Source organism: Stenella coeruleoalba (genome assembly GCF_951394435.1).
Source record: "Stenella coeruleoalba genome assembly, chromosome: 18".
Taxonomy (NCBI): Eukaryota; Metazoa; Chordata; class Mammalia; order Artiodactyla; family Delphinidae; genus Stenella; species Stenella coeruleoalba.
This window is the reverse complement of record NC_137164.1, coordinates 66,924,404-66,936,920: the sequence shown is the minus strand read 5'-3', so window position 1 is coordinate 66,936,920 and position 12,517 is coordinate 66,924,404. Positions and strand designations below refer to the sequence as shown.

General features: G+C 38.2%; 2 protein-coding genes across 4 annotated transcripts in view; one reads left to right on the top strand and one right to left on the bottom strand.

Annotated features, from left to right (window-relative positions):
• Positions 1–12,517, bottom strand: part of UBAC2 (UBA domain containing 2) — a 152,231-nt gene that overhangs the window by 116,086 nt on the left and 23,628 nt on the right. For all 3 annotated transcript variants that reach the window (XM_079902690.1, XM_079902691.1, XM_079902689.1), the window contains exons 3-4: positions 10,511–10,630; positions 9,537–9,646 (exon numbers count right to left, since the gene is read on the bottom strand). In XM_079902690.1, coding sequence (XP_079758816.1) covers positions 9,537–9,646; positions 10,511–10,630 — 230 coding nt within the window. The remainder of the gene's footprint in view (positions 1–9,536; positions 9,647–10,510; positions 10,631–12,517) is intronic.
• Positions 4,208–5,765, top strand: GPR18 (G protein-coupled receptor 18). The gene has a single exon (XM_079903152.1). It carries the CDS (start codon positions 4,380–4,382, stop codon positions 5,394–5,396), a length of 1,017 nt encoding a protein of 338 aa, XP_079759278.1. The 5' UTR covers positions 4,208–4,379; the 3' UTR covers positions 5,397–5,765.

Here is a 12,517-nt window from a genome sequence, read left to right as displayed (position 1 = left end):
GAAATATCAAACTCCTAGCCTGCATATGAAACATAACTCCATGTATAAAAAACTGATTACTGTAATTCAGCAAGGAGCAAATCATGTCTAGTGAATAAGTCAATGTAATCACCTCACAAGGGGAAGTCTTTACAGCAGCTAGGGCAGAAAGGGGAGGGCCCTGAACTTGGCACAGAAGAGGCTCGGCCTGGTTGTCTGAGTTCTGCAGCAAGTCACTGGCCCTCTCTGGGCCTCAAATCCTCATTTACACAAGAAATAGTTGCTGTGGCTGTTGCTTGTGCTTCTAAAACCCATTACTCTGGCATTAACATAATCAAAAGTACTTTAATCACCAAAGGAAAGGATTTAAACAATTTATAAGTCACAGATTTACTACGGTTTTGTCTGAGGAAAAAAAAAAAAAGGAGCATGTGCCCTCAAACTGTCTTAAATTAAAACACCAGTTAAGTTCATGTACCTTTTAAAGGCTGATAAATCACGCATAACCAAGTATAAAGATAATTAAAATTTTAGTACAAGCAAATGAAATTATGATTTTTTTTTAAAGAAAAGAGAAAGTAAAAACTTTAATGTAACTAGGCAGGCAGGCAATGATTGGGGTTGCCCACTTCCCTTTTCGTTGGTTTCACTTCCCTTCTTAGGTTAAAATACTCCTAATATGTAAATTATTCCACTAAAGACTTCCAAAGTTCTTAACAATTTGTAGGGATGTTTTTGCAAAAGGAATTACTTCTAGACGTCCATGTGACAGAAAAGGGATATGAAGCATTGGGGACTTAATAAATAAAGCAAACCAAAGTAGGTAAAGGTATATGCAAAGCAGAAGCAAATAATTGAGGGTCCCAAAATTTCTACCATTTAGAAATGGTTTAGGGCTTCCCTGGTGGCGCAGTGGTTGAGAGTCCGCCTGCCGATGCTGGGGACATGGGTTCGTGCCCCGGTCCAGGAAGATCCCACATGCCGTGGAGTGGCTGGGCCCGTGAGCCATGGCCGCTGAGCCTGCGCGTCCGGAGCCTGTGCTCCGCAACAGGAGAGGCCACAACAGTGAGAGGCCCACACACCACAAAAAAAAAAAAAAAAAGAAATGGTTTAGCAGTAAAAAGTGGATATTCAATGATTTTAGGAACTTTGTAGTAAAGGGTTAACGCTGTTTGGAAGTTACCTACTAGGTGCCAGGTTAGCCCTTGGACTTCTCTGGTTTAGAGTCCTCAAAATCCTACCAGATGGGTATTATCTCTATTTTAGCACTATAGAAACTAAGCAGGAACAAAGGCTCAGAGTGCTTAAGTAACTAGACAAAGTCACACAGCTTAGAAACTAAGTTATACTATGAATTCTATTCAGTCAACATCAAATCTCATTCTCTTTCAACAGATGATGCAGACTTTAAGCACCAAGTAAACAAACTCAAGACATTTTCTCCTTTCTGTATGATTCTCTTAAATATATGCCATCATTTCATGGGGAGCTTATGCGAAGCATGACTTCATAAACAAATCATTTGTGAAAGAGAAAAACCACATCCAGGGCAAAGTCATAAGTTGAAAAAGCCTTATTTCAGAGAGTACTTCCTGAAAGAGACAAAGCAGCAATTACAGCTGAACAAGTACCAACTCGTATACCGAGTATTATATTTGAAACAACTTCTTAAAGCAACGGAAGAACCTAAAACAAAAGAAATACAGCATTTCTTAAATATACCATTTCTAGAAAGAGCTATTTTAACACAAGCAACTCAAAGAAATCCCTTTTACAGAACTGGGTATACCGAGAAATGTTCCTCTCAAACACAGCCTTTTGATGGACAGGAGGTAAGTAGCATTTAATTAACTTCATCACAGATTATCAGAAATAATGCTGTACTTATTTACTAAATCTCAAAATCCTTGTTTTATTTTAATAATATATTACTGAAACTATGTTGGTGAAGGACCCTCAAATGGGATATACTGTCATCTTCCTACATTATTAACATGTTGTTTCATTTATTTTCAATACTGTTTTACCTTAATAGTAAATGTAAGTTTTTTAAACTTAAAGAAAATGTTGATACAATAAATCATAAATATCTTTAGGAGTCTTTGTCACCTGGTTTCAATTACATTGTTTCACAGAATGTACTTAAAGTCTTTTAAGAAAAGACTATAGCTAATCATGGAATCTAAAGCTTTTAAAATGCTGACTTAAAAGCCAATCACTTTTCAACATTTATCCAAAAATTTATCCGTGTGTACAGAGTACAACCTGTATGGTAATGCCTTTAAAACACATGCATCACACGTATTTTAGTTAACCTTAAGCAAATGAACACAACTGTTGGTGACATAAAGTCAGCCTGAACCCAATGAGGGGAAAAAGATTTACTCAAAAATGGTTTGTAAGTAAGGAATTTATGTGACAAAATTCGGGAATAAGGATGGGTGGAGGGAGTTCTGATACAAAAGAAAAAAGGATACAAAATGTCATTTACATTACAATTTTTACTATTTAAAAATTCATGGAAAGTTAATAATGAGTTAAGTCTCTAAAATTATTTTCCTTTGTATGATAATACTAGAGAGTTAATTTTTCTATGTAGTATTTTTCTCATTTTAGAGAAATTAATATTCTAGTCAACACAATATTTGGAAATTTTAATAAATACAGGCTTTTAAATATATAGAATTCTACTCCAAAATCATATTTAACCTAAATATCTGGCAAACTCGCTAGTCAGGAAGGTAGGAAGGGAAGAAAAGAGGGAGAAGAAAACAAATTCATACCTTGTGTTTGTCCTCAGCAACTGCTCAAATTAATTTTAAATTACAGCCCATGATGCCACTACCAGATGGCTAACCTCCCCCAGTTTTCACTAAAGAGAGACTCAGGGCTGAATGAGAGAGAGACCATTCTGCAAAGTGACATTTTTGAGGGAAACTTCTCTTACACCTCCATATTTCAAGGGGGATGCCACAAGGTTCCATCTCTTTGTAGCGAGTCTATTTTTAAAATCACTGTTGTTGATGTTATATCGTGGGTGATAGAAATTTCACACTGAGGGGGTCACAGTTAAACTCCCTTCCAGTAGAAATGGGCATTTGGCGGGGGTGGAAATTAGTTTCTGCAAACACATAAAGTTACTGAGTGACTTCTTACTAATAACTATTTGTCTTTGATATTCCTTTTTTAAAATTAAATTTGACAAATAATACTTACGCTTCTGGATCTCGGTAGAGTGAGGGCGTGAAAGTTACTATACTAGCAATATCTTATTCTCAAGGTGTTGCTCTCCGTGCACCACTGCAGCAGTGTAATCTGCTTCTGGGGCACTGGTAAACACCATCTGGAAGACTCAGCATTAGGCACTCCCAAATGTGCATTAAAAACTAGCCCACCTATTGTTTTAAGAGTCAAGTTCTTGTGGGACTTCCCTGGCAGTCCAGGGGTTAAGACTCTGTGCTCCCAGTGCAGCGGGTAGGGGTTCGATCCCTGGTCGGGGAACTAAGACCCCTCATGCCGCAAGGTGTGGCCAAAAAAACCCCAGAGAGAGTAAAAGTTCTTGATCTGTATACCATGGCACAAGACACTGCTGTTTCTAGACCTATGATAATCTAGAGAAAACATAATACTATGAAGAAGCGTTTGCCACTTAAAAAAAACAAAATGGTTTAATGGCCAATTAAGCAAGCCTTCATTGACAAACTAGTGAGCGCTTGCTCTGGGTCACCCTGCCAAAGTTTCCTTCCTTCACTTATCCATCAATTCAGCAAATATTACTTACTGAGTATCTACTATGTACTCATCAGGCAGTGGGGATTTAGCAGTAAAAAGGAAAAGTTCCTGCTCTCAAATGAGAATTACTGTGAATATTCAGTAAGCAACCAGTTATATGGCTTTTTTTTATTAGTTTTCTAATATATAATTTATATATTAAAATTATATTTAATGAGTAAAAATTCATTATTTGGACATTACTAATCTGGGTTACCAAATATTGAAACAGAATGAAGATGATAAAAGGTGGCAAACTATCAATATTTTCTAAGATTCAAACTTCAGAACGGCCTTTCCCCAATTAGTCCCAAACAAAGGATACCTACCATAGGCACAATTGCTACCCAATTTCACACTACAGAGAGAAAATGAATACATTTGCCAGTGCATCATGACACACCAGACCATCTTAATACACTGATATGTTAGTACATATTAGTAATAATACCTAGGGAGTGTATTTCTTAATAAATACTAAGACACATATATTGACTCTATGACATAAAATACTGTCAAAATTAAAATCCACTGATATGCCAAGTCGAGTGTGAGAATGTTAAGCATTTATTTTTTCAACAAGAGTTTTATTCCTCCTATTCTTAACTATTTTACAGTTTCTAAGTGTCATGCCCACAACAAGCTATAAGATGACCACCCCTCACAGTCAAGCTCAACCTGGCCCTTCTATCGACCCATATCCAGATGAATACAAAACAGCAGCCCTTGTCTTCTACAGCTGTATCTTCGTAACTGGCTTATTCGTTAATGTCACTGCCTTATGGGTTTTCAGTTGTACCACCAAGAAGAGAACCACTGTAACCATCTATATGATGAATGTGGCACTACTGGACTTGATATTTATAATGAGCTTACCCTTTCGAATGTTTTATTACGCAAAAGGTGAATGGCCGTTTGGAGAGTACTTCTGCCAGATTCTTGGGGCTCTCACAGTGTTTTATCCAAGTATTGCTCTATGGCTTCTTGCTTTCATTAGTGCCGACAGATACATGGCCATTGTACAGCCGAAATACACCAAGGAACTTAAAAACACATGCAAGGCCATGCTAGCGTGTGTGGGAGTCTGGATAATGACCCTGACAACCACCATCCCACTCCTACTGCTCTATGAAGACCCAGATAAAGCCTCCAACCCTGCCACCTGCCTCAAGATTTCTGACATCATCCACTTAAAAGCTATTAATGCGCTGAACTTCACTCGACTGATTTTCTTTTTCTTGATTCCTCTGTTCATCATGATTGGGTGCTACTTGGTCATTATTCATAGTCTCCTTCACGGTAAGACATCTAAGCTGAAGCCAAAAGTCAAGAAGAAGTCTATACGGATCATTATCACGCTCATGGTGCAGGTGCTCGTCTGCTTCATGCCTTTCCACATCTGCTTTGCTTTCCTGATGCTGGGAGGGGAGGAGAACAGCTACAACCCGTGGGGAGCCTTTGCCACCTTCCTCATGAACCTCAGCACCTGTCTGGATGTGATTCTCTACTACATTGTTTCAAAACAATTTCAGGCTCGAGTCATTAGTGTCATGCTATACCGCAATTATCTTCGGAGCGTGCGCAGAAAGAGCTTCCGCTCGGGTAGTTTACGGTCCCTAAGCAACATAAACAGTGAAATGTTATGAACGGTCATTGTTTGTCTTCGATCTCTTTAAATTCACTTTACTAACTTAGGGTCAGTGGATATTCTGTATGATATCATCAAGTCCCTTCTCTCCTGAAAACAAATAATAAACTTTAAGAACTCTTCCTCCTTTGTGAGATCTTATTATTGCGGCAGCATAATTAAATACACTAAAGTATTTTAATAAATTCATTATCTTTACTTTTAAAACCTGTATAAAACATTTTCATGAATTACTGGGAGAAAAGCATCCAATTCGTGTTTCATATTCAAGCCTTATCTAAATACATAGTTGACTTTTTGGATTTAATTCTATGTGCAGGTGAGTCATGATGTCAATCAGGTCAGCAGGCAAAATATTGGAGCTATTGTTTGAAATAATTTGATTGAATTATTTTCCAACTAGATGCAGCTCCCTTTGGTCTAATTTATACTCCAAATTGGTGGTCTAAATCCAGTACTTTGTATTCTAAACACCAAACTTCCATGATTCCTACACAAACAACTATGTTCAACTCATCACTGTTACTGATGCAGAGCAAAATTTGCAGAAGCAAGCACCTGAGGATGCTGTAAAGGCCATTGCCATCAGCCCCCACCTACTCTAAATTCACTTTCCTTTGGAAACAGACTATAGTCATTCAATAAACACTTACTGAGAGCCGAGTATGCACCAGACTCTACTTGACACTAGTCGGGGTGGGGGGACCTCCCTGGTGGCGCAGTGGTTAAGAATCTGCCTGCCAATGCAGGGGATACGAGCTCGAGCCCTGGTCCAGGAAGATCCCACATGCTGCAGAGCAACTAAGCCCATGCGCCACAACTACTGAGCCTGTGCTCTAGAACCCACGAGCCACAACTACTGAGCCCACATGCCACAACTACTGAAGCCCACGTGCCACAACTACTGAAGCCCGTGGGCCTAGAGACCGTGCTCCGCAACAAGAGAAGCCACCGCAATGAGAAGCCCGCGCACCACAATGAAGACCCGATGCAACCAAAAATAAATAAAATAAATAAATTTATTTTAAAAAAGGACAATTAGTCCTGCCAAAGGGCAACAGGGTGCAGAAAGAAAACCAGCAGGTACGAGAATACAAATACATAGCATGTTAAGAAAGCTGAATGACTGATGGGGGAGTGGCTTGAAACATTGGACTGGGGTCAGATTATGAGGGCTTTGAAGGGAAAGAAACAAACAACAATATATGGGGTGGGGAGGCTGCTACTGCTAGGATGTCTGCATAGGTGACCTTACTTAGTTCCCTCCACTGCCCTGTGAATTACAGAGTATGAGCCCCAATTTACAGATGAGGGAAGTTGAGAGAAGTAACTTGCTCAAGATGACACACAAATAATAAACGGCAGAGCTGGAATCTCAGGTAAATTGGGCTATGTGATGGCAAAGCCTAAGCCATCTGTACTATTCTAGACGGCCCTGATGCCACCTTGAAGAAGCTTGATTTTTATTCTGAAGAAAATAAGGACTTAGAGGTTTTTAAAAGGAAGATTAGCATGGTCAAACTTGTATTTTAGAAAGACAGCTTCTGAAAACATTGCATGAAATACTTTGGAATTGATAGGAAGACTAGTTGGAGAGTTACTGCAAAAATCTAGGCAAGAAAAGGCTAGTTAAGACTGGGATAATGACAGAAGGAGTCAAGGAGATGCGATGAAAAGCTGACTTATATAGGACTTCGAATGAATAAAAGTCGGTGCCCTACGCCACTGATGAGAAGAGGGAAAGATTTCCAGCTTGGATGACTGAGTAGATGAAAATGCCATTAATTAAAATAAGGAGTACAGAAGGAGGAGGAGATGAGAGTGCAAAAAGAGAGGTGATCAGAGGAGGTAAGAGCTTCTGAACATGATGAATTTTCCTTGAGTCTTAGAAGTCACTAGGAAATATGACTGAAGAAAGATCAAGAAAGCAATATGGACTGGAAATAGAGAGCTGGGAAACAAACAACAGATGCTAACTGTAGTTGAAGTCATGGGGGTGGATGCGACGGCACAGAGAGAGCACCTGGAGTAAGCTTGAGAAAGGAGCTGCAAAGAGTAAAGGAGGTCAAAGAGGACCAGGAGAGAGTAGGGTGCTAGGATTCAGGTGAGCAGGTTATTTCATGAAATAACGGGATGTCAAAAGCATTTAATGTGCCACTGAAAGGTCAGATAAGACAAGTGAAAACAAGCCATTGGCTTTAGAAATTAGTTGGATACTGGTGACCTTTATAAGAGAAGTTTTAATAGTGGTGAGGTTAAAAAAGAGAGAGAATTAAATAGGAAGTGAAGAATTGCAGGAAGTGCAGGTAAACTTGGCATTGATGAGAAAGAAAAAGGTAACAAGACATTATGTGGAAAACACTGCAAATTATAAAACACATTGACTAAAAAAGTTTCCTCTCCTGAGTTTTTGAAGCTTTGCTTACCATCAAATAAAAGATATATTTACAAAATGCAAAGTTTATTGAAGTAAAGATTTAGGTTCCAAGAAGTCTATGTTTGAGAACGCGTCAAGATTCAAAAAAGACATATTATAATGTTTCATGATTTAAAAGGAAAGAGAAATATATTCTCATTCAGGTGATGTCTGAATTAACATTCACACTGTCTTTCAAAGGGGATCCTATAACTTTTGAATTTACTCAAATTTTCAATTCTTGCTACTAGCTAAGATTTAAATAGGTAAAAGCCTCCTGGCCTTAAGAATTAGTAAAAACATTGCCACCAACTTCAAAATTGAATCAATCTTCCTTATATGTACCAGTCACGATTCCATAAAGAAAAAAGTGTCATTCATTCAAAGAAATAACTGTCATTCAACTCTATGTGCAATAGAAAATAAAAGTCATCACACAAGGGGACGATGTAAATAAGAATTAAAAGCTATGTTACTACCCATCCACTAAATTTATTCTAACACAAACATACACGATACACATAACCCTTCTACAATTCAGTAGGCCTTATAAAGAACCAAAAAGAATTGGCCTCAATGAGAAACGTTAGGGGAAAACTAATGATTTAGTAATGCTACTTCTTTTCTGAATCAACATGGAATCATTCCTAATGACTACACTATTTACCACAATAGCAGAATAGTCAACTTAAACTTCTTAGTCTAACTGCAATTACAACCCGTACAACTAAAAAACTGCATAATTATGACACAGAACTTTATGTGTCTCCATTAAAATATTATTCAGAATCATACATTATTAAGACAACTAAACATCAATACTCATGCCAATAATTCAGTAAATCCCACGAAGGACAGCTATTACCATAAATATTAACAATGTAAGTGTGAGAGCTATAAGATCACTAACCGTATTTTAAAAATAGAGATACAAAGTGAATCTAAATCAAGGTACTTGCAATAGCCTAACAGTTCTCAAAAATATATACTGAAAATTAAAATAAGGCTGAAGTTAGTACACACAAATTTTAAATATGTTACCTTTATTTTATAGTATCTCATATCTTAAAAACTGTCTCAGAAACTTAATTCAGAGATGCTTTAAAGGCATTTATATGTGCTAACAACTCTGCTCCTAAATGCCAATCATTTCATAAACTAATACATGTTTTCTCATTTTGTTTTGAAAGAAAACCAACACAATATGAAAGCACAGACACTCTATGAGTTAGGTTGCCCACTGCAGATTGGCTACAAAGTTATAACCTATATACTGATTTTCTTTTACCTTTGGTGGAAATATATAAACAATATAATTTAAGAAAAGCAACATTCTTCAGAAGCTTAACTTCAGACAAATAAATTTTGTTTCCTAATCTAATTAATTAAATTTTGTATTTTTATGTTTAATTAGTTAACAAAGTTACAAAGACAAAATTTCACTATGAAAACACAATTCTATCTTCAGGACCAGAAGAGAAAATTCATTAAAAATTCTCTAAAATATGAGATTTGAAAGCTAAAAAAAAGAGTGAGTGTAAAACAGATTCTGTGTCAAGAACATAATGAAAATGTTAAGTATACACTGGAATTTTTACATATAAAATCAATTTTACTATATCTAAAAGTTTAAAATATTCTCTTACTGACTTTCATGTATAATAATGCTTTAAGTCAGATTTAAGTAGTTATGAATTAAGCTAATATTTGAGAGCTACTTACAATCCAGAAGGCAAATTCCTGGCTGCAGTGATACCAAAGGAATACCGCACAGCTTCAACGAGGATAAAGTCACCCACCGCCGACAAAACCCAGGAACCCAGCAGAAAGGACTAAAAATAAAACAGGAAGAACATTATAGAGAGGAGTCTTCTAAAAATAAACTAACATTTATTTATTTAGAACCAGCTCAGGTATATATATATTTTTTAAAGTTTGTTTTTTGTTTGAATAGACTTTTCAAAGTGAGGGAGTAAAACCATATTGGTCAAATGTATTAACTTCCATAATTTCTAAGTATGTTGAAGAAAAGATATTTATAGCATGACTTATTTTTACAACTAATACACAAACCATTAAGCAAAATAAGTGATTAGAATTTTATTAAAATAAAAATCCTTATTAAAATGGTTATTGCTGGGCTTCCCTGGTGGCGCAGTAGTTGGGAATCCGCCTGCCAATGCAGGGGACACAGGTTCGAGCCCTGGTCCAGGAGGATCCCACATGCGCAGAGCAGCTGGGCCTGTGCGCCACAACTGCTGAGCCTGTGCTCTGGAGCCCGTGAGCCACAAGTACTGAAGCTCGCGTGATTGGAGCCCGTGCTCCGCAGCAAGAGAGTCCACCGCAATGAGAGGCCCGTGCACCTCAACGAAGAGTGGCTCCCACTCGCCGCAACTAGAGAAAGCCCGCGCGCGGCAACAAAGACTCAGTGCAGCCAAAAAAAAAAAAGTTATTGCCCACTCACACTGATATTATTATCTGTTATCATCATTATTATTTTATTATGCTAATCGCTTAAATTTAAATTTTTTCTTTGGTTAATGTCCATGTTCCAAATCAGACAGAGGATCATGTAATAAAAAGATAATTGTTAATGAAACACCAAGCTTAACAAAATAAAACTATTTAAAAACAAGAAAACAGAAACATTTTTTTCTATCACCTAAGTAGCAAAGGGAAAATACATAAAAACTTACTGCAAATTTTCTGCTTCCATATCTTCTTTCAAATATCCTAAAATTATAAATAAGCAGACTACTGCAGAAAGTATCTTTCAAATCAAGGCAAATTATTCTTCCACAAATCAACCGCCAAATCTAGATGGGGATTTAAAAAAGAATAACAAATAGGAGTAAGACTTGTTCAGGTCTCTTCCTTGGCACATTTATTACGTTTACATTATACTGCTTATTTTTAATACTCTAAGCTCAGATTCCCCAAGGTAGAACTGAAACTCTCCATATCTCTGTAGCAGCTCTTAGAAATGCACACTAAGGGCTCCTTAAGAGGTTCTGCCAGGAGAGTGTGGCTATTTGCACTCCTAGACAGAGGGTGACTGTCCTCCATCCAGGCAGGTCCCACCTCTAGAGCACAAATGCCCACAAAGTGGTGCAGGAGAAGGGGACTGTTGCCAACTTAGCCAGGTGAACCAAATTAACCCCCCAAACAGAAAGGTACCAACTCAGGGCCACAGGGCCCTGACATTGCCTTACAGCAGTGGTTCTCAGGGCTGGCCATATGCTAGAATCCCCTGGGGATCTTTCTAAAAAAGTACACCAATGCCCAGGCCCCACCACTAGGCTCCCTGACTCAGCTGGTCTAGGGTGAGGTCTTGGCATCAAAAAAAAAAAAAAAAAAAAAAAACACTTTATGTAGGTGATTCTACTGTGCAGACAGGATTAAGAATCATTGTATTACAGCAACTGAAATCATACTGAAGCTCTATTATATTCCAACAGAAAGCAGCAGTATGGATAAATAACTGAATCACAGGAACTTGGCAAAGCCCACCGAAGCAATGGCATTAATGACATCCCTATGAAGAAAAGATGTCAGTGCTCAAGAATGGATTATCATGCTTAAAATGGCTAATGAAGTATTTAGCAAAGAAAAGTGGCAGGTTATAACCATAATTTGCACTAACACTCTCTGATATTGTGATTTATAATAAGAAATATATTTTGGTCTTTGCCATTGGAATTTACAAAGTGAAGAAAGCTATAACGGTGTCTTTTGTCATGTTAATGAGGTGACTTTTGGAGGCACCTAAGAATGGGGGCTGGCTTCCAGGGGAACCAACCTTGTGATTAGAAGGTGGGAATTTTCAGTCCCACACCCTGACCTCCGGGGAGGAAGAGGGGCTGGAGGGTGGATCAACTGTCAATGGCCAGTGTTAATCAATCCTGCCTATGTAATGAATCTCCATAAAAACCCCAAAGGACAGGGTTCTGAGAACTTCCTGGGTGATGAACATGTGAAGATCTGAGGAGAGTGGGGCTCAGAGAGAGCACGGTAGCTCCGCACCCTTTCCCCTTACCTTGCCCTATGCATCTCTTCCATCTGGATGTTCATCTATATCCTTTAATAATACACTGGTAATCCAGTACATAAAATGTTTCTCTGAGTTCTGTGGACTGTTCTAGCAAATTAATTGAGCCCAGGGAGGGGGTCGTGGGAACTCCGATTTATAGCCGTTCGGTCAGAAGTCCAAGTAACTACCTGGGCTGGTGACTGGCATCTGAAGTGCGAGCACAGTGGGCAGTCCTGTGGGACTGAGCCCTAACCCTGTGGAATCTGATGCTCTCTGGGAAGATGGCATCAGAACTGAGTTCAACTGTAGGACACCCAAGTTGGTGTCTGAGAATTGCTTATTGTTGGCGTGGGGAAATCCCTGTCAAGCTGGAAATGGTACCGGAATACCCCTTTTGCACTCCAGCTCACAGACAAGACCCAGCACCAGCATTTTTCATGTGATCAACCCATAAATCTTGAAAGCCACAGACTTCTGCTCTTCCCACCAGCAGAAACCCAAGAGAAATTTCCTACTTGGTTTAACTACCACTATAAAAGTAATTCACAGACTCTCAATCTATTAGAGCTGAGAGAGCTTAGCTCCTCTAACAGATATTCAAACTGAGGCAAGTTTTTGAAAATGTTAAGTATGCATGCTAATCATACAAAAAATAGATTTAACATTGTTTAAT